Source organism: Ranitomeya variabilis, chromosome 3 (genome assembly GCF_051348905.1).
Source record: "Ranitomeya variabilis isolate aRanVar5 chromosome 3, aRanVar5.hap1, whole genome shotgun sequence".
In the NCBI taxonomy this organism is placed as follows: Eukaryota; Metazoa; Chordata; class Amphibia; order Anura; family Dendrobatidae; genus Ranitomeya; species Ranitomeya variabilis.
Genome location: NC_135234.1, coordinates 310,014,526 through 310,037,848, shown reverse-complemented (window position 1 = coordinate 310,037,848; position 23,323 = coordinate 310,014,526). Strand labels below are relative to the sequence as shown.

General features: G+C 44.3%; 1 protein-coding gene across 1 annotated transcript in view; it reads right to left on the bottom strand.

Annotated features, from left to right (window-relative positions):
- Window positions 1-23,323, bottom strand: part of LOC143817679 (inverted formin-2-like) — a 50,436-nt gene that overhangs the window by 10,170 nt on the left and 16,943 nt on the right. The window contains exons 8-15 of the mRNA XM_077299171.1: window positions 11,255-11,340; window positions 9,676-9,776; window positions 9,460-9,530; window positions 9,254-9,361; window positions 9,079-9,149; window positions 4,749-4,869; window positions 3,218-3,376; window positions 1,658-1,681 (exon numbers count right to left, since the gene is read on the bottom strand). Of these exons, the coding sequence (XP_077155286.1) occupies window positions 1,658-1,681; window positions 3,218-3,376; window positions 4,749-4,869; window positions 9,079-9,149; window positions 9,254-9,361; window positions 9,460-9,530; window positions 9,676-9,776; window positions 11,255-11,340 (741 nt within the window). The remainder of the gene's footprint in view (window positions 1-1,657; window positions 1,682-3,217; window positions 3,377-4,748; window positions 4,870-9,078; window positions 9,150-9,253; window positions 9,362-9,459; window positions 9,531-9,675; window positions 9,777-11,254; window positions 11,341-23,323) is intronic.

The following is a 23,323-nucleotide window of genomic DNA, read 5'->3' as shown; positions in this document are numbered from 1 at the left end:
TATCAAGCTTCTTTGTACGCCTAGAGCATGCTGATATAACATGAGTAGAATCCCCACAATAGAAACACAATCCATTCTTCCGTCTAAAATTCTGTCGCTCGCTCCTGGACAGAATTCTATCACACTGCATACTTTCTGGCGTCTTTTCCATAGACACCGCCAGATGGTGCACCGGTTTGCGCTCCCGCAGACGCCTATCAATCTGAATAGCCATTGTCATGGACTCATTCAGACCTGCAGGCAAAGGGAACCCCACCATAACATCCTTAACGGCATCAGAGAGACCTTCTCTGAAAGTTGCCGCCAAGGCGCACTCATTCCACTGAGTAAGCACAGACCATTTACGGAATTTTTGGCAGAAAACTTCAGCTTCGTCTTGCCCCTGAGATAGTGCCATCAAAGTTTTTTCTGCCTGAAGTTCCAAATGAGGTTCCTCATAAAGCAAGCCCAAGGCCAGAAAAAACGCATCCACATCGCGTAACGCAGGATCCCCTGCTGGCAATGAGAAGGCCCAATCTTGAGGGTCACCCCTGAGCAAGGAAATCACAATCCTAACCTGCTGAGCAGGGTCTCCAGCTGAACGAGACTTCAGGGACAAATAAAGCTTACAATTATTTCGGAAATTCTGGAAGCTAGCTCTATTCCCTGTGAAGAACTCCGGCAAAGGAATTCTCGGCTCAGATACCGGAGCATGTACCACAAAATCTTGTAAATTTTGTACTTTCGTGATGAGATTATTCAAACCCGCAGTTACACTCTGGAGATCCATTATTGTCAGGTGCACACAGAGCATACAGAGATTAGGAGGAGAGAGAGAAAAAAGACTGCAGCAAGGCAGACTGGAGGAAAAAAAAAAAAAAAAAAAAAAATTCCAGCAGACTTCTTATAACTCTCCTATCTCAACCTGGGTCTTAAACACTTTATGGGCCGGTCAAACTGTCATGATCTCTGCAGGCAGAGATCATAGCAAGCCTATAGAGGGACAAGCTCTCGGAAGATGGAACTATACTGACCATGAACTAAGCCTGCCGCGCAACTAGAAATAGCCAGGTAGCATTTCCTATTTATCGCTAGATGCCCAGCTCTGGCCTAAGACCTAAATAGCTAGCAAAGGGAAATATAAGACCTGGCTCACCTCTAGAGAAATATTCCAAAGAAGACAGTAGCCCCCCACATATAATGACGGTGAGTTCAGATGAAACAACAAACGCAGCAGAAAAATAGTCTTAGCAAATTTGAGGTCCGCTTACTAGATAGCAGAAGACAGATAGTATACTTTCATGGTCAGCAGAAAAACACTAACAAAACACCATCCAGAGATTACCTTAAACTCTGGCATTAACTCATAACGCCAGAGTAGCAATCCCTGATCAACGAGAGCTTTCCAGACACAGTAACAAAACTTCAGCTGTGAACTGGAACAAATAGGCAAAACAAAACATGGACAAAAGTCCAACTTATCTAGTAGCTGTCTAGAAGCAGGAACAAGCACTGAGAGGCATCAGATAACATTGTTGACCGGCAAGAAACCACCAGAGAAATGAGCTTAAATAGCGACACCCACTACTGATGGAACCAGGTGAAACAGGAAAGAGGATGACAAGTCCAATTCCACAAGCGGCCACCGGGGGAGCCCAGAATCCAAATTCACAACAGCCTGCTCTTTTCTATCTTTATTTTCCTAAATGAAAAACAACAATGAGGTAGACAAATTGCTTAAAGCTAGATATACAGTGTGTCACAGAGGAAAAATAAAAATCACATTGATTGCAAATATTCTTGGGATATATTTGTTACGACTGTTGTCAGCACCGTGGCTTGCCCTGTTCCCCAGATTACTTCTGATGGTGAAGATGCCAGGGCCATACCTTGCCTTATCTCCTGAAACCACCCTCAGTCTGTACTCTTCCAACTCCCAGGGAAGTGGGGAGTAGTAGTGTACCATAATACACCAACTAGACTAACAAGGTACCGTATATACTCATGTATAAGCCGAGAGGGGGAGGAGCTGGTGGCTGTGACATCATACTCACCCTCCTTGTGATGTCCCTGTATCTCCATTGTCCAGGTGCAGCAGAGCTTCATGTGCTGAGCAGTCATGTGGTGCCGCTCATTAAGGTATGAATATGCACTCGTCTCCACTACCATAGGCGTGGAGCGCATATTCATTACCTTAATGAGCGGTACCTCGTGACCGCTCAGCACAGGAAGAGCTGCCATCAGGACAACGGAGATGCAGGGACGTGCAGCGATGGCACGAGGAGGGCGAGTGTGATGGAGAACAAGGGTGAGCCGAGCTGAGCCATGCATACAAGGATGGGATGGGGGAGCTGAGCCATGCATACAAGGATGGGATGGGGGAGCTGAGCCATGCATACAAGATGGGATGGGGAGGAGCCATACATATAAGAGGACCGGGGGAGCCATGTATACAACGGGGTGGCCACACAGAGCAGGACAGGGATGAGGGGACAATACATACCCGGCTTATACTCGAGTCAATACGTTTACCCAGTTTTCGTGGCAAAATTTGGTGCCTCGAATGCCAATCATACAAAAATATACACAAACAGAGGTAAACACCGGGCACAGGAGGATGGGGGTTATACTACGGTAGGAGAAGAAAGGGAATTATCACACATTCAAAACCAAGCAACAGTCAAAACCAAGCAACAGTCAAAGATAAATCAACTAAACGCCTTTCTCCAATAACCACCACCAACCTCCAGCTATGCAGCAAATGCTAGCTCTGACATGCTAGCCAAGACTCAGATTATATACGAGACAGGAGTGGCTAACAGTGTAGAGCTGAGAGCCTTAAATGGAGGAAAGCTTCTAGGAAGTTACACCTTTTATTATCAAGGTGAAGTGCTTCTAATCAGTGCAGGAGAAGGAGAAATCAGACGCTGTGGTCTTCTGGCTCCTCTTTGTTGAGGTAAACTAGTGACAATCTTCCAACCAAGCAAGGGCTAAAAATGCAAAATTTCTGGTTTTTTTTTTTTTTGTATGGTTGAGATTTCTGTACAATTTACTACATTCTAAGATTGGATCTGAACATATATGGACATCTTGGTACCTTGACACAAGTGGTTTGGTTCAATGTTATTTTTTGGAAAATAACCATACCAAGGACCATTGGGGCCATTGACAACCTTCCGCTTGAGTTCACCAACACAAAAAGTTTATCTATATTCGATAGAATTATGAAGCCACAAACCTTCCTTGCTTTCAGAAAATGGTCCCTAAATGTTTTTATGGTTCCAAAAGTATCTTTTAGTGAAAGTTTTGCTTCACATAAATAATCCGATAGTTGTTTTTTCTTCTGTGAAATCTCTTCCAGCTGTTTTTTCAAGTCTTTAAGTGCATCGAGAGAGTCCTAAAAATATGTCAAGAGATACAAATTTCTACTACGTGACCGCATACAGTAGAAGCCGTGGCCAGACCAGGAAGGAGCGACAGCCAACTAGGGATGCGGGTGAGTATTTTCTGAACAGCGGGGGGGCACACGGGGTGGGGGGGCGGCGGACAGGTAGATCTTTCATTTAAACACTATTATTCATATCTTCTATGCAGCAAACGCTGCTGCACAGAAGATATGAATCGCGGCTTCAGCACCATGTGGGGGGGACAGCACTTACTGTAGCGCTGTCTCCTGCACGCCACAGGGACCGCACACGGAAAACGTCCGTGTGAGGTCTGTGTTGTACACGGACCCATTGACTTTAATGGGTCCGTGTAATACGTGCGCTCCCACGAACACTGACATGTCTCCGTGTTTGGCACACGGAGACACGGTCCGCAAAAAATCAATGACATCTGCACAGATGCATTGATTTTAATGGGTCTACGTGTGTCAGTGGCTCCGGTACTTGAGGAAACTGTCACCTCACGTACTGGAGACACTGACGTGTGAAACCGGCCTTACAGAAACTCCGAATTACAGTGTCATTATCTTAATGATATGCCATCAGTGAGTCCCGGACATCCCCATCATCATGGCCAATTAATTTCTCACTATATGCATGTATTTTGACCTAAGAATCTTAGCAATTGTTTTTCATTAAAAATTCCACATCATTAGACGTTTACATAATTTGTCTCTGCACATTACTAAAAACTGCAGAAAGTTTGTTGGGTAGGCTCAGTCTGACAGGCTTTTAGAATCAATTGTGTGTGTTTTTTGGAGGCGAGTAAGCACAGACAACATGAAAGTTGAGCCGAACGTTGATGAGGCCATAAAACAGCTGAGCACAGTCACACGTGTAGCCAATACCAATATTAATGAGTGCTTCTCTCAAAATTGGGGAAAGCTTATGAAGAGGTGATAGCAAAATATGGAAAGTTAATCCCAATTAACCCAAGGCCATCCAAACCCAATGTTGATTTTTACATAAAATTATTATTGAGATTGTCCCCCACGTAGCAGCACAGCACACTGCAGACCCACTAGAAAAAAAAAAAAATCAGATCACATTTAACGAAAGGAAGTAAAATAAAGTTGAAGAAAGTTTAGTTATTGCCAGTTTTTTTCCCCATTCAGGACAAAGGTTCAATTTGCCCAGTATCTATATCCCCTAACCAAGGCAGAGTGGCATGTTGGCATCTCGCCCCTTGCACACAGCACCGATAGTTTGTGCCCTTTTATATATACGGGGCAAAGTTAACGTACAAGATTCCTAAACTTAAAATATTAGATCAGGAGATACAGTAAGTCTGAGGATATATAGAACTTTACGCTAAATACAGACCTGAACACACTTTTCGTACTGTTCTCTCATGTCGCTGGAGGACTTGGAGAGCTTATTCTGCACATCGTTTAAGGTTTTCAGATTGCTTCTTGTTTCAGAGTAAATATCTTCTATGTTGATTCTAAAATGGAAAAAACAAGGCGTACGTCTTAGAAGTTTATGTTCTCTTATTGATGCGGTGAAGTAGTCCTGTGTCCTTAGCAGAGAAACACACTCAAAACAATGTTTCCACCTCCGTGCTTGACAGTGGGGACGGTATTCTTTGGGATATAGGCAGCATTTATTTCTCTTCTTCCAAACACGGCGTGTTGAGTTAATGCCTAAGACCTCAATTTTCGTCTCATCTGACCACAGCACCTTCTCCCAATCACTCACAGAATCATCCAAGTGTTCATTGGCAAACTTCAGACGGGCCTGCACATGTGCCTTCTTGAGCAGGGGGACCTTGTGGACACTGTAGGATTTTAAACCTTTACGATGTGATGTGTTACCAATGGTTTTCTTCGCGACTGCTCCCAGCTGCCTTCAGATCATTAACAAGTTTCCCCCAACCCCCCCCCCCCCCCGAGTAGTTTTAGTCTCACCTTTCTTATGATCAAGGATACCCCACGAGGTGAGATTTTGCATGGTGCCCCAGATCTATGTTGATTGACAGTCATTTTGTATTTCTTTCACTTTCTTACTATTGCACCAATAGTTGTTTCCTTCTCACCCAGCGTCTTACTTATGGTTTTGCAGCCCATTCCAGCTTTGTGCAGGTCTATGATCTTGTCTCTGACAGCATTAGAAATCTCGTTGGTCTTACCGATGTTGTAGAGGTTAGAGTCTGACCGAGTCTGGACAGGAGTCTTTTATAAAAGGTGACCATGTAAAATAGCGGTTTTTAATGCAGGTAACGAGTTGATTAGGAGTGTCTAACTGGTCTGTAGGAGCTGGAACTCCTAATGGTTGGTAGGGGGGGGGGGGATCAAATACTTATTGCTCACTGAAAAATGCAAATACATTTATATAAAATTCATACAATGTGATTTTCTGGATTTTACTTTTGATATTCTCTCAATGTTAAAATAAACATACCTTTAAAATTATAGACTGTTCTTGTCTTGGTCGTTGGAAAAGTGTAAGTGTAAGTGTAAAAGTGTGTGTTCAAAATAGTATCAATAAAAATGATACTAAATATGTCCAGTGATAAAAAAAATCTATATAATTTACTGGTCTCAAAAAAAAAAAAAAAGTCAATACAACCCCATACTTTTACAAATTTGCCCCAAAATTTATTGGTTCAATAAGAAAAAAAAAAATAATCTACACCATATGATACCATATGGGTATTGCTGAAAAATCATATTGACAAGTATGTGATGGTGTGATATGCTATGTGGGTATCATTTTGTGTATATTTCTATTTTACTGATTATCATGGTGTTACTGTATATTGTAGGATGAGTTGTTATTTGCCATCTGATATTCTCCCCACAGTTCTGTATTGTTATCTCTCCACAGAGTCAAGGCCCCGTCACACACAGCGACGCTGCAGCGATACAGACAACGATGCTGATCGCTGCAGCGTCGCTGTTTTGTCGCTGTGTGGTCGCTGGGGAGCTGTCACACAGACAGCTCTCTCCAGCGACCAACGATCAGGGGAACGACTTCGGCATCGTTGAAACTGTCTTCAACGATGCCGAAGTCCCCCTGCAGCACCCGGGTAACCAGGGTAAACATCGGGTTACTAAGCGCAGGGCCGCGCTTAGTAACCCGATATTTACCCTGGTTACCAAAAAAAACAAACAGTACATACCATCTGATGTCCATCAGGTCCCTTGCCGTCTGCTTCCTGCTCTGACTGAGCCGCCGTACAGTGAGAGCAGAGCGCAGCGGTGACGTCACTGCTGCGCTCTGCTCTCACTGTACGGCCGGATCTCAGTCAGAGCAGGAAGCAGACGGCAAGGGACCTGACGGACATCAGATGGTGCGTATGTACTGTTTGTTTTTTTTGGTAACCAGGGTAAACATCGGGTTACTAAGCGCGGCCCTGCGCTTAGTAACCCGATGTTTACCCTGGTTACCAGTGAAGACATCGCTGGATCGGTGTCACACACACCGATTCAGCGATGTCAGCGGGACCTCAACGATCAAAAAACGGCCCAGGCCATTCCGACACGACCAGCGATCTCGCAGCAGGGGCCTGATCGCTGGTACGTGTCACACATAGCGAGATCGCTACTGAGGTCGCTGTTGCGTCACAAAACTTGTGACTCAGCAGAGATCTCGCTATGTGTGACGGGGCCTTCAGTGAATAATGTTGTTTGCCAATATGCTAATGACATGTTGACCTGGCTTGTTGAAACAATGAGCCCATGAGACCTTCCCCCTCCTGGCCTGTGAATGATGGGGGAGACATGTAAATATCAGGGAGGTGAGACACAGATCAGTCTTGTGTGGAACCTGGATGTGAAGAGCATATTAGAGAGAAAGAAGGGAATATGGACTGTTATCCTCTGTGCTGGATTGTTGGACGTTTATTCTGTAACTGAACTGCATTCGTGTTCTGGAATATTTAATCCTTTGTGTGATGGATCGTATATATGGACCTTTCGTGTTTTGCCTAAATAAAGGTCTTGGAATTGTTCACTATTCTCTTGCTCTGTTGATTGTGTGATACCGGAGAAGGAACCCGTGACAAAGTAGTTTTCAGGAACACTTAAAAGAAAACGCAATTCCAACAATTTTTTACGCACCATTTTGTTGCACTTAGAGTTTCCGATTTTTAAGTGAATTATATAGTAAAGCGAATGACAGTTCAAAACTAAGGCCAGGGTCACACTAGTGTAGAATAAGGATGAGTGTTATGCGGATTGTACGTGTAAATCACCCGAGTCTCGCCAATACAAGTCTATGGGCGCGAGAAAAACTCGGACACCACACGGACCATCAGTGTAACTTGAGGAAAATGTGTGCGTTTTTCTCGCATTTCAGCCCATTGAGCCATTAAATTAAATGAAGAAAAGTAGTGAGAAATGTAAAGCCATATGCATGTCATACAGATACATAGGTGCGAGAAAAATCGCATCATCGCAGTGCAAACGCATTACACACGGATAGCCATACGGAGAACACTTGTGCGACTCAGCAGGGAGACTCGGACCAATTTTCCATACAGTAAGTGTGACCCCGACCTAAGGCTACTTTCACACTAGTCCGTCGGTACAGGCCGTCGCAAACAGTCGGCCCGACGTACAGTGTGTTAATGTAGCACAACGTGGGCAGCGGATGCAGTTTTACAACGCATCCGCTGCCCATTGTGAGTACCGGGGAGGAGGGGGCAGAGTTTCGGCCGCGCATGCGCGGTCGAAAATGGCAGACTCGATGCACAAAATAACGTTACATGGAACGTTTTTTGTGCCGACGGTCCGCCATAACACGACGATGCGACGTGTGACAATCCGTCGCAATGCGTCGCTAATGAAAGTCTATGGAGAAAAAAAAAACCACACATCCTGCGGGCAACTTTGCAGGATGCATTTTTTCTCCAAAACGAAGCATTGAGACACTAATGCGAGAGTAGCCTAAAACAAGCTGAAAAAAAAAAACAAAAAAAAAAAACCCGTACAGCCATGTTGATGGAAAAATAATTAAGGTATCTTGAAAAAAGGCAATGTAAAAAAAATAAAATGTATGCAACAGAAAGCAGTTAAAAATTGTTAATACCCTATATTTTTCCATAGGATACAGAACCAACTAGCAGAAATGCTTGGGTAACATCTATTCAATTTGTCTTTTCAGAGAGCAGGACTAGAACTCTAGCGTCACCTGTTGGAGTCAGGGATCCTAAAAGTCAGCATTGACTCTTAAGAGCCTTGCCATATGTCAGAATCTCAATTTGTTGACATAGCAAAGAGACAATTTACATTTTTAAACTTTTCAGAGTAGCATACATGGCTTATAAGTCTCTTCATTCTGACATGCCAGGCTTGGCAAACTCCACAAGGAGAAATGATATCCCTTAGATCCCAGTCCAAAAGCCTCTCACCTAGCCACATCAGATCTCATATTTTACACTGATGAGGGGAAACACCATGCCTACAAATTGAGATTCTGGTTTGACTTTTATCCCAGTCATATTGACTTTTAGGATCGCTGCTTTTAATAGGTGGTGCTAGTGTTCTAGTCTTCTTCCTCTCTGAAGAGACAATTTTCATATTTAATTTTCCAGAGTAGCATGCATGGCCTTTAAGTCTCCTCACTATGACATGCCAGGGCTGGCTTGTCACTCTACACAAGGATAAACGTTACCCCTTAGATCTTGGTAACATCCATATACTGTTCTTACCCAGCAGCTTTTGAAATGGTCTCAAGGTCATATGGAAGTTCAAGAAGATCTGTGTAATTTCCTTCAATGTCCTGAAATAATTGTAAAATACGTTATGTACATGAAATGCTGTCCTGTGCAAGGTGATGTCCCAATGTGTTATAAATATATATTCTAAGAAGGCAGCGGAGCTTACCTCTAGGATATGGTGCAGAAGAGTTATTTGTGTTTCATTGGACTTTGTCTCTGTTAGCTTCAGTAAGGTACTTATCTTGAAGCCTTTGGCGTTTCCAGTGTGACTTCCCTAGATAAAGGACACTTAAGCTCCAAAATTAATCAACTTATAGAAGGACGTAAACCAAGTTTTTTTCTGAATGCCATAAATAAATGTTTGATACCTACATAGTTTAAAAAGTTGCCAACTTTTAAGACAAATTGACAAAAGACCGGAAGCCTATGACTGACAAGAATGTCTGGAAAAAAAAACAAAAAAACAAACAAACAAACAAACACACACAAAAAACACAGACATTTAAAATGAGCAGATCCTAAAAATTCTAGCAAAACATTACACAACTCCAAAAAAATAAAATAAAGTCACAGCACATGGACTATTACCATCACAAGCCTTGCTGACAAGTTCCGCCTTGGGTCGTAGCATTTCCAGCATTAGGTCACATTCTTCACATGCCACCATGCATTGGATCCGGAGCTTACAGCTACAAACAGAAATAGGCTGAATGAAATGGTCATTTTAGGTTTACAACATAAGAAAGCTGGTGGTCTCCGACCCTCCCTTATACACAACTCAACCCATAAGTAGAGGAGGCTCACAGGCACTGTGCCCCATTTCTTTCCCCCTTATTATACAGCTCAGAGTTTGTTAGGTCACTGGCATGGATAAAATTCTTCCAAGATTTGATGGGACTGGCCCAAATTTTTGTAAACATTTCCAGCAAATTTGGAAATGCACCAGGCTGAAACAGGCTAGGGTATGCAACCCCCATCCAAAAGTGGGCTGGTCAGTCCGAATGGCATGGCACTAGTTAAGGAACGTGCCACTGACTGCAGTGCCCCCTCCCTTTTCTCTCCCCCCCCCTTCATTTAGTCCAGGGTGGTTCACCCCTCTGCCTCCCCTTTGGTTAGTTTGGTGGTATGGCCCCCTCCTTCCCACTTTACGATGGCCAATGGGAGCCTGGGGTGTTATGTCAGCTACCCACCCCCTTTACTTAATATATTAGTGAGTTAGCAGCCTGGATCCTCCTCTTTACCCTTGTTGGGTCCCAGAGGTGCTTGTCCCGCCCCTTTTTATTTTTAGTGATGAGCGAGTATACTCGTTGCTCAGGTTTTCCCCAAGCACACTCGGGTGATCTCCGAATATTTTTTAGTGCTCGGAGATTTAGTTTGTGTTGCCTCAGCTGCATGATTTACAGCTGCTGGACGGGCTGAATACATGAGGGAATTCCCTAACAAACAGGCATTCCTCACATGTATTCAGCCTGTCTAGCAGCCATAAATCATGCAGCTGGGGCCAGGAAAACTAAATCTCCAAGCACTAGCAAATACTCGGGAAAACCCAAGCAACGAGTATACTCGCTCATCACTAGTTATTTTAGAATAAAAGTCACAGCGGCTGTTTTCAACGAAGCACAAGAATGTTGTGGCTATGTAGGCTGACTTGCCTGTAGTTTTACAGGGCATTTGGCTACTGGTCTTTTGTAAAGTTAAAGTGCTTCCTTTTTACTATTGTCATTTATATTTGAGAAAAAAAAACTAAATAATTGAAAGCCGTGACCGACCTCATCCATCAATTTGTTGTGTTTGTCAGCTATTTAGCTATTCTGGTGTTTGAAGCTTGCAGGGTGGTCCTGGGGGCAGGAATTAATGTTCCTATTTTATCAACCAAAATGTTGGCAAGCACACTGGATGCATCTCTTTTACTGTGTCAAGTAGCATACGAGACTAAAGGGGTATCCACCCTCAAATCAGTCAGGACGGACATGAATTAACTTGGACTGAGCTTTGAGACAAGACTCACACGGTCAACAGTTTTGGGGGGATGGGGATAGATCTCACAAACCTCAAACTTCTGGGTTTATGAATGTGACTATGGTTAACATTTTGCCCATTAGTACTTTTAGAGATCTTCAATCTTTAGCTGATCACCCATGAAGATAACGAACATTAAACTACTTACTTGGGAACACCAAGAAGCAACAAGTAGAACTGATCGGCATTTGAGAGCTTGGATTTATCTTCTTGGAAACTTTTTATATTTTCCACCTACAATTAAACAAAGATTACAAAAAAAAGAATCTACTTGTATCAAATTTATTTCCTCATACAATACATATGCAAATTTCAGGTTTTGCTGCATGGATATAGAATTAGAAAAAAAATTAGTTTGCTCATATCTTGACTTTCATATCTTTTTCTTGAGGGAAGCCACGTTCAAAGTGCAATATAGGAGAAGACATTTCCCTTGGATTCCTAAGATTATCGGAGTAGTCTGGGAGGGAGATGCCAAATGTAATTGGGGTGCAGAGTCTATACATACAGTTGTGCTCAAAAGTTTACATACCCGGTAGAATTTTTACTTTCTTGGCCTTTTTCCAAAGAATATGAATGATAACACCAAAACTTTTTCTCCACTTATGGTTAGTGGTTGGGTGAAACCATTTCTTGTCAAACTACTGCGTTTTCTCTTTTTAAATCATAATGACAACCCAAAACATCCAAATGACTGATCAAAATTTCACATACCCTGGTGATTTTGGCCTGAAGTTGACAAATGGGTTTGAATGGCTACTAAAGGTAATATCCTCGCCGATGACCTTTTTGCTCGTAATCAGTGTGTGTGCATAAAAGCTGAGTGAGTTTCTGGGATCCAGACAGACTCTTGCATCTTTCATCCAGTCACTGATGTTTCTGGATTGTGAGTCATGGGGAAAGCAAAAGAATTGTCAACGAGTATACAGGAAAAAGTAGTTGAACTGTATAAAACAGGAAAGGGATACAAAAAGACATACAAGGAATTGATAATGCCAGTCAGCAGTGTTCGAACTGATCAACAAATGGAAAATCAGGGGCTCTATAAAAACAAAACAGTTAGGTAGACCAACAAAAATGTTGTCCACAGCTGCCAGGAAAAATTGTTCAGGAAGGAAAGAACAACCCACAAACACCACCAGGACTCTCTGAAAACTAGCGGTGTGGCTGTTTCAAGATGCACAAGAAGGAGGCATTTGAAGAAAAATGGGCTGCATGGTAGAGTTGCCAGAAGAAAGCCATTACTGCACAAATGCCACAAAGTATCTCGCCTACAATACGCAAAACAGCACAGACAAGTCTCAAAACTTCTGGAACAAAGCAATTTGGAGTGATGAGACCAAAATTGAACTTTTTGGCCACAACCATAAACGTTACATTTGGAGAGAGGTCAACAAGGCCTATGATGAAAGGAACATCATTCCTACTGTAAAGCACAGAGATGGATTGCTGATGTTTTGGGGATGTGAGAGCTACAAAGGCACAGGAAACCTGGTCAAAGTTGAAGGAAATATGAATGCAGCATGTTGTCAGCAAATACTGGAGGAAAACTTGCACTCATCAGCCCAAAAGTTGCATATGGGATGTACTTTGACGTTCCAACGATCCAAAACACAAGGCCAAGTCGACCCGTCATTGGCTACAGCAGAACAAAGTGAAAGGTCTGGAGTGGCCATCTGTCTCCTGACCTCAATATCATTGAGCCAATCTGTGGAGATCTCAAGCACGCAGTTCATGCTAGACAGCCCAGGAATTTACAGGAACTGGAGCCTTTTTGCCAAGAAGAGTGGGCAGCTTTACCATCTGAGAAAATAAAGAACCTCATCCACAACTGCCACAAAAGACTTCAAGCTGTCATTGATGTTAGAGGGGGCAATGCAAGGTATTAAGAAATGAGGTATGTAAACTTTGATCAGGGCCATCTGGATGTTTTGGGTTGTCATTATGATTTAAAAAGAGAAAAAGGGAAATTCGACTTACTGGTAATTCCATTTCCAGGTAGTCCCTCAGGACAGCACCATGGAGGACGTCCTTCCTTGACCTATAGCGGGACAGGATCATAGAGAGGTTAAAAGGACCCTCCCACCTCCACCCTCCAGTGTTCTTTCAAAGTACCACCGAGGATGGAAATAAATGGTCTAAATGTGCCCTTACAAACATGTCTGTAGTAACCATTAAACTGCATCATCTTAATTTCGAACCATGGTGACCCGAAGGATAAACGATCTGCTGGTAGATTAATCCCGAACAATCCTAAAAAACAGAAACATAAGGGAGGGAACTACGGGTGCTGTCCTGAGGGACTACCAGAATAGGGTTAGAGAACCTTATTGCCCAGCAAAATATGGTGAAAGTCACAGCCACCACACAATGAGGACTGTACCGACCAATCATAAGCCGCATGTGCTTATAACCCAGGACTGTTCCTTCATCGGTCCTTCTGGGCTCAGGTTAAGCCCTGGTTACAGACCAGCTTACCATACTACAAGGAGACCTGCAGGACAGAGGCCCTGGACTGCGGGAATATCAAACCAATAACAGTTAGTACATGGATAATGGCAGAGCATTGGGATGTACGCACATTACTCATCCAGGAGATCACGTCTATTCCAAATCCTTAGATGTCCAACCCCAAGAAGGGTTATATATTAGTGAAACTAAGGAATACACCGCCCTCGCGGGCAGGGTCCTCCCTCCTTATGTACCCGTGTGCCTTGTTTTTTGCTCATGTTTAATGTATTTGTCTATATTTGCCCCGTATTTCACATGTAAAGCGCCATGGAATAAATGGCGCTATAAAAATGAATAATAATAATAATAATACACCATCCGGCAGGTAATATCTCCTGCCACTACCAACGTCTGGCTTCTCATTAGAAGCTCTGAAAGAGAAACGTGGGTCATCACTCCTGTTTTACGGATGTTAGACACAGGGAGTCTGGACTCTGAATCGATGAAGGTGGTGGTAGTGCTAGTAAAAATCTTCCGACACTTGAAATTATTCGGAACTGCATTTAGACGAGTCATTAGTCCAGACATTATAAGTATGTCAACTTATTTGTCCATATATGCATATTACGCTCATACATATCCCAAGAGGCAATCTTCTCAGGGATCTTTATAGACTCAGACTGCCATTGTGGGAGTAACCATATTCCATGGCTACAGAAAAGTAGGTTTCTTCCTCGTAACAGAGGGAGATTATCTACTGTGAGGCAGTGAGACTATGGGGTCTTAACAGTAAGAGCCCTGGAACCAGTTTCATTTACCTTAGGAGCCGCGACTGCTGTAAGAGCTGCGAGTATGGGATCCTCTGCCACACGACACAGTGCTGCTGCTTCACCACAAGGTACAGAAGGCAGTGCTGATGTCCCTGGTAAACATAACGCAACAGACTTATGGGACAAGAATCTGTCTGATTGCCGAATGTAGAGTTTGGGATGGATTAATAATAACAATAATAAACTATTTATATAGCGTCAATATATTCTGCAGCGCTTTACAGTTTCAAACACAATGGTCATAAGTAACAACCATATAATAATTAAAGCAAAATAAGATGACCCTGCTCTTGAAAGCTTACAATCTACAATGAGGCGGGGAAGATACAAAGTACAGGTGTGTATCAACAATATTTTATTTACAGTGATGGCACAACCATCTCAGGGGGTGGGGGATAGATGGAGACAGTGAATGGGCTACACGCACAAACATAAAATGACTGATTAGGGAACGTGATAGGCCGCTCTGAACAAATGTGTCTTAAGGGAGCGCCCAAAACTATGCAAATTGTAGATGGTCCTAATATCTTAGGGCAAAGCATTCCGAGGCGGAAGGAATCCTTCCTTTCAACTCGTGGGATTTCCCGCTCCCGGGACAGTAGTATGTCCTTCTATAGGATTATAGAATGTATCAAAATGACGTATGTCATCTTTTAAAGCTAATTATGAAATAGACTTGCCTTTAGCACTCAAGGAAGAACCTACCTGAGACCTGTTCCAAACAGAAGAAAATAGAATTCTTCTTACCCGTTAATTCGGTTTCTAGGAACCTTCCACAACGGCATATGGAGGTTGTCTCTTTGCCCTAATGGGGAACAGGAAACACAGAGGTTAAAAGGACCTCCCACCTCCCACTCGCCAGTGACTTACAACTGAGACCATAGCACCGGTTTATCTTCTGAATCCCAGAATTAATCGAGGAATACATAGAGGGTGGAAATTAGCACCGTCGTGGAAGGTTCCTAGAAACCGAATTAACGGTAAGAATAATTCTATTTTCTCTAGTCACCTTCCACGACAGCATATGGAGGAATACCAACTAATTTGGCACTAGGGAGGGACAACGGCCTGAAGAACTTTGCGGCCGAAGACTAAATCCTTATTGGATAATACATCCAATCTATAATGTTTGGAGAAGGTATGGAGTGAGGACCACGTAGCTGCCCTGCAGGTCTGTTCCGGAGATGCGCCTGCTCTTTCTGCCCAGGAAACCGACGTAGATCTGGTTGAGTGGGCTTTGATCCCTACCGGAGGTAGTTTATTTTGAGCAAGGTAGGATTCTGTTATAGCTTTTTTAATCCATGTAGCAATGGTACTCTTGGCTACCTTCTTTCCCTTATTTTGCCCTGAGGAATGGACAAAAAGGTTATGATCAATTCTAAGAGCACGGGTTTGATTCAAGTAATGAAGCAGGATACGCCGAACATCCAGAGTGTTAAATTTTCTTTGCTCTGAGTTTGCAGGTTTATTGCAAAAGGTAGGTAGAACTCGCTCTTGAGAACGATGAAATTCAGAGACCACTTTTGGAAGGAAAGAAGGATCAAGTCGGAGCACTATTGAGTCTTTAACTAGTAAATAAGGTTCTCTTATTGATAAGGCCTGTAATTCACCCACTCTTCTGGCTGAAGTTATAGCTACCAAAAAAAACAGTTTTGTAAGCAAGATTTTGTGGGGAACAGGTAGACAGAGGTTCAAAGGGTGGACCTGTAAGACCTTGAAGTACAATGTTAAGATCCCATGGAGGAACTATGATTTGTTGCCTAGGGTTTATTCTGACCGCAGAGGTCATGAATCTTTTGATCCAGCGATGGCCTGCTAGATCTTGATCAAATATAGAACTGAGCGCAGAAACCTGGACCTTCAGAGTACTGGGTTTCAGACCAATCTCCAAGCCTTTCTGTAAGAAATCTAATATCTTAGGTATATCCGGCCTGAAAGGGTCTGGAAGGTTAGGTAGACAAAAAGATGAAAACTTTCCACATTTTATTGTAAATGGCGTTTATTGGTTTCCTGGATTTTTGTAAGGTAGCTATGACAGGGTTTGATAACCCTTTAGCTTTCAATACCTGGGCTTCAGAAACCACGCCGCTAAATTCCATTTCTGAGGGTCTGAGTGGAGAACTGGCCCCTGAGAGAGATTGTCTTTTATCGGTAACATTACCGGCCCGTCCACTTATAGTTGGATGATCAAGTTGAACCAACTTCTTTTGGGCCAAAATAGAGCAACCAAAATAGTTGGGGTCCGTTCTATCCGTATTTTCCATAGCACCTTTGCAAGGATCGGGATTGGTGGAAATGCATAGGCCAGATGAAAATGCCAATCTTGAACTAAGGCATCTACTGCTCTGGGATTGTCTCTTGGGTTCAAGGAAAAATATGTTTCGACTTTTGCATTTTGGTGAGAGGCAAAGAGGTCGACTTCCGGGAGACCCCACCTGTTTACTAGAAAGTTGAATGTTTGATGATCCAGACTCCATTCACCCGGGTGAATATCCCGCCGGCTTAGATAATCTGCCTGAATATTGGCAGTACCTTTCAGGTGAGTTGCCGTCAGGGACAGTAGGTGATTTTCGGCCCAAGCAAAAATACGAGCAGAGACCTTCTTTAGGCTGGTGAATTTTGTACTGCCCTGGTGTTTGATATGAGCCACCGTGGTCATGTTGTCTGAGTATATCAGAACATGTTGCCCAGAAATCTGACGATTTGCTGCTAAGAGAGCTTCTTCCACAGCTTTGAGTTCTCGGAAATTCAACGATCTCCCTCTGATCGTTTGGTCCCAAAGACCCTGATAAGGAACATGATTTATCATGGCTCCCCAGCCTCTCTTGCTGGCATCCGTTGTGATCGTGGTTATTGGGAACTGAATCCAACTCACACCCCTGAGAAGGTTTTTGGATTTCATCCACCATGTTAAGGATGCTTTCACCCGACCTGGTGTGTGAATCCTTTTGGTTAGTGAGCCGGGACGACCATCCCAATTGTCTAGGACATGGGTTTGAAGAATTCTCGAGTGGGCTTGAGCCCAAGCCACCGACTGAATGCAGGCTGTCATGGAGCCTAATAGCAACATTCCCTCCCGGAGTGTAGGAGATCTTATCTCCTTGTATTTCCTGATCTTTACTACTAACGGTAGTCTGATCGGCTGGAAGAAAGGAAATTTGTTTCACCGAGTCCAGAAACACTCCTAAAAACTTCCTGGTTTTTGAGGGTTGAAGCTGAGATTTCTTTATATTCGGAATCCAACCCAGAGACTTCAATATCTCTAATGTAGTTGACACATGGGATATCAGGGTTATCTCGGTGGGAGCTACTATCAGCAGATCGTCCAGATAGGGCACTATACGGACCCCTTGTCTCCGGATAAATGACACCGCCTCTGCCATTACTTTGGAGAACACCCTCGGAGCTGATGAAACGCCGTAGGGAAGGACTCCAAACTGATAGTCCTCCACCTGATGATTCCCCTGTATCGCAAACCTGAGATATTTTCTGTGTCTCGGTGGATAGGAATGTGAAAATATGCATCCTTTAGATCGATAGCTGCCATAAAGGAGTGTTGATCTATTAAAGGAATGGCTGATTTTACAGACTCTATCTTGAACCTTCGATATTTCACATACTGATTCAGACCCTTTAAATTTATAATGATACGGACTTCCCCTGATGGTTTGGGTACCAGGAATAATCGGAAATAATGTCCCAGACCCCGTTCTGACTGTGGAACTGGGGAGATCACGTTTGGGTCTCAGAGATCTTCTAAGATCAATGTTAACAAATTGTGATGTCTTGTTGGAAGGGACGTAATCTTTAGACCCTGAGGGGGGGGGGAATTAACTCGATCAAAAGGCCCTGTTTGATAACATTGAGGACCCAGTGGGAACTGGTGATGTTTTCCCACTGATCCACATATTTTGAGAGTCTTCCCCCCACCGGGTCGGAGTCATTGTTTATCTTGTTGGGATGGCTGCTGCTGCTGCTGTTGAGGGACAAAAATGTTATTTCCTCTACCTTTTGCATAGCTCCATCTGCCGGTTTTGCCTTTACCTCTCGGTTGAGAGGGCTGAGACATTGGGGCACGAAAAAAACCTTTCTTCGGTAGTTTTTGCTCCGGGAGCGCCTTTTTCTTGTCAGTAGCTTTGTCAAGAATGTCGTCTAAAGCAGGACCAAACACATAGTCTCCTTTAAAGGGAATGGCACACAACTTAGCCTTAGAGGTGATATCGCCACTCCATAATTTGAGCCAGAGGGCCCCTCTGGCAGAGTTAGAAAGTACTAAAGATATGGCGGCAATCCTAACGGATTCCAGAGAAGCGTCCGCCAGAAACCCAGTAGCTTTATGCAGTATAGGGAGTGAATCCAACATTTCACCTCTAGAGGTACCTTGAGATATGTGAGATTCTAATTTTTCTAGCCAGCAGGATAGGGTCCTGGCTACACAGGTAGAGGCGATATTAGCCTTAAGGACAGATGTAGAAGTTTCCCAAGACTTTAGGAGACGCTCAATCTTCCTGTCCATAGGATCTTTCAATTGCGAAGAGTCCTCGAAGGGGAGTGCCGTTCTTTTGGCAACTCTGGCCACCTGCACATCAACCTTGGGAATGTCAAGTTTGACGAAATTACCTTCTAGAGGAAAACTGTTTCATCTCTGAAGATATGCTAAGGCGTTTTTCAGGGAGTTCCCATTCCTGCTCAATCATATTAACAACATTAGCGTGAACGGGGAACCCTGCCTTTTTCTCCGATCTGAGCCCACCAAACATATGATCCTGTATGGACTGTGGTACAGGTTCCTCTTCAAGTCCCATTGTGTTACGTACAGCAGACACTAGGTCCTCAATATACTCTGAAGAAAAGAGGTATTTCCTGACCTCAGCCTTAAGAGATGCTGGATCTTCCCAGCCAACAGATTAAGTACGAGAGTGGTCTGAATCAGAATCAGATTCAATGACCTGAAGATTGTACCTCCTGTTTAACAAGAGAGCGAATTTCATCTAGCAGGGATGGTTGCTCAGCTTTTATTTTCCTGTCAGTGCATGGCTGACAGTTTTTTATCCCAGTTAGGAGGGAATTTAACAGCACAGACCGGGCACTTCTTCCTATAGGTAGCTTTAGGGGCAGACTTTTCTCCCTGAAATAGAAAGGGAGAGGAGAGTGAGGAGCTAACCCCCTAAAGGACCTACCTCCCGGATCCCGTCCCTGCGTACTCACAGTAGCAGGGGCAGCGCTGGGCTCTGCAGACGCAGGGCATAAAGAACCATCCATACTGAAGAATCTAGTCTTACCTCAGTGGTGGGTTCAGCAGGCTTTTATGGAGCAGCTCTCCCAGCACCTGCCTCCAGCGGACCGAAATTCCCCCTCCCCCTCCAGGATCCACGTGTGGGACGCCATAGCTCCGACAATGCCGGCCGGTGAAACCCGGAAGTAGCGGCTTCAGGGAGATACGAAAATCGGAACGCCGAGCCGCATGGAGGGGGAGAAGCCGGGAAGCTCCGAGAGGATCCCGGCTGGGGATCCCAGGCCTGCTTTACCCTCGTGGGGGCGCAGGAAGGCCTGGAAGGGGTCCCGAGGTACCTGGAGTACAGGACGACGGGAGCAGCACAAGGAGAGACACGGAGCGACACCAGCTGCCCGGCTCAACAGGTAAAACCTGTGTTAAACACTGCAGTCGCCGGCCACTACAGCATATGGAAAAACCTCTCCCTGTCCCAAGGGGAACAGGAAAGACACTGGCGAGTGGGAGGTCCTTTTAACCTCTCTGTTTCCTGTTCTCCATTAGGGCAAAGAGACAACCTCCATATGCCATCGTGGAAGGTGACTAGAGAAATGCAGATTTTACTAAGTCAATTCAAGCATATCTGTTTGCTTGACTAAGCCCTGTTGTAACGAATGAAGTAACAGAAGCTGGATCTGGGTCCAAAACCCAAGGACTCTATATCCAGAGTTGAGGCCCAAGACAAAAATGTGAAGTGGTAGGCCGATGATACAATGTGCGGCCACACAACAAGGCACCAGACAGAAGGTCTGATCCAGTGGCTCACAGCCAGAGGCGAAAAAGGCACCAAGCCCGACACACCGATACCCCCTGCCTTGCAAAATGGCGCCGAAACCTTATAATGCAAAATGATGCATATAGGACCTATGAAGCATATAGGAACCATGAAGCAATATAATGCAATATGATGTACAAAGTTACTATGAAGCGCTATGATGCATATAGCAACTATGAAGAAATATGGTGCACAAAGGCAATTTGAAGCACTATGATGCATATAGGAACAATGAAACAATATGATGTAAATGAAGCAGTATGATGCATGAAGTAACTATGAAGCGCTATGGTGCATATAGGAACAATGAAGCAATACGATGAATATAGGGACTATGAAGCAATATGCTGTAATATAATGCGCAAAGTCACTATGAAGCGTTATGATGCATATAGGAACCATGAAGCAATATGCTGTAATATAATGCACAAAGGCAATATGAAGCGCTGATGCGTATAGGAACCATGAAGCAATATGATGCAATATGATGCAGAAGGGCAATATGAAGCGCTATGATGCATATCGGAACAATGAAGCACCTTGATGCATATAGGAACCATGAATCAATATGATGCAATATGATACATGAAGTAACTATGAAACAGTATGATGCCACAGAGGCACTCAATATGATGCATAGAGGCACTATTATGCAGTATTATGCCCGCAGGCACTCAATATGATGCATAGAGGCAGTATTATGCATGGAGGCACTCAATATGATACATAGAGGCAGTATGACTAGGCCATGCCTGAAGGTGCCAAACAAGAGACCAGACTTAGGGTACCGTCACACAGTGCCATTTTCATCGCTACGACGGCACGATTCGTGACGTTGCAGCGTCGTATAAGTATCGCTCCAGCGTCGTATACTGCGGTCACACGTTGCAATACACGGCGCTGGAGCGATAATTTCATGACGTATTTGCGATGTAGAAGCCGTTGGTTACTGTGCGCACATCGTATACAACCTGTGTCACACAATGCAATCATGCCGCCACAGCGGGACACTAGACGACGAAAGAAAGTTTCAAACGATCTGCTACGACGTACGATTCTCAGCGGGGATCCGGATCGCAGTAGCGTGTCAGACACAACGATATCGTAAATGCATCGCTGGAACGTCACGAATCGTGCCGTTGTAGCGATCAAAATTGCACTGTGTGACGGTACCCTTACACTTTTAAGCAAAAGAGAAATCTATCAGAGTTCCAGATAAATCTCCACTCTGAACAATACATCTCATTTGTCAGACTGACTCCACCCGAAGGAGTTAATTAATGAGCTGCAGCTGGAGGACAGTCTTCATGGAGACAAAGTGCTGAATTAACACCTTGTGTCCTCCTATGGATGGAGTAGTTAAGTTGCAAGGAAAAGTGAAACACTTGCTTATTGAACCAGAAAATGGAAACCATGCTTCCAAAATCACTCTGAAGCCCGATCATAAGGCTCTGTGCAGACAAGACCTGCAACTAACTAAAGTCCAGTCATGAGATGTAGCCTGGACATATGGCCCCACCATAGCCTAGAGGTCCAAGGCCTAGCTGCAAATGGGTTCCAGGTACAGCTTTGGCACAAAGGCATGAGACTAGAGTCAGCCCAGAGGCCCCGGCCATCGATGCAACATTAAACCAAGCACTCACCTGTGCTGGCTCCATACCTGCTAAAAGACAGGGGGAGCTGGTAACGCCGAGAGCCTACCGTGGAAGAAAGCGGCATCCATTCAGAAATGCTGCATTACTGCCTGTGCCCCCTTCCGTGTTCCATTGTGGAATGCACGCCGATCAAATGTGCCGGCGCTCCTCTCTGACGTCGCTGGGAGCGCAACGGCCTTCACCACACGACTTTCGGAAGAAGCGGTGTTTTGCCGGTCAGCATCCGAGCTGAGAGCCCCCCACTGGGAGGAAGCGGCTCTACCCAGGAGCCCATTCGCTCGACTGGTCTCTGGGGCTGAGGGACTCCCCACCCTGGGCTATTTGACAGGGGGAAAGATTGGACCTGCCGCACGATCCCCCTAAGCCTATTACACAGGCTGATGGCTGAGAAACCTCTCAAAGAGGAGTCGGCCATGGTCCGTCTGACAGGGAAAAGGGAAGGCTGAGATCCCCGAACTCTGAGTCCATCTGGTTCAGCACTGATAGCTGAGGGACCTCTACCCAGTGAGGTGTCGGCCACAGACCACTTGACAGCCGGAAGAGAATCCATAGGATATCTTCGCTCTAGGAGCAACCTCTCATACAACCGTCCCTGTAGCGACAGGAAAAACACTGGAGGGTGTAGGGTCCTTTTAACCCCTCTATGATCCTGTCCCGCTATAGGTCAAGGAAGGACGTCCTCCATGGTGCTGTCCTGAGGGATGTAATGGAAAATACTCAAGCTACTTACCAGGTAGCGGTGTTTTTCAGGAGTCCATGACAGCACTAACCCCCTTCAGGGACAGGAAACCTACAGAGATAGAAGGGCGGCACCTCTCTCCCGCATCAGTTGGATTACAGAGCATGAGAGGACCTCCTTTGGTTAGTAGCACATAAATATTTAACACATTTCACCTTGTGACTAAACTTTAGAAAATTTATATACATGAAAATATACATATCGTGGTGATAAGCCATATCCGTAGAAAGGGAGGGAATATAGGAGTGCTGTCATGAACTCCTGAAAAACACCGCTACCTGGTAAGTTGCTTGAGTATTTATTCAGTCGTCATGACAGCACTAACGAGAGAATTACAGAGAAAAGAGTATTAGGGAGGGACTACTGCTTCCAGCACCCTTCTACCAAATGTGAGATCGTTGGAGCCACCAAGATCTAATCTATAATGATTAAAGAAAGTAGATGGAGATGACCATGTGGCCGCCTTACATATATCCTCAATCGACACCTCCGATC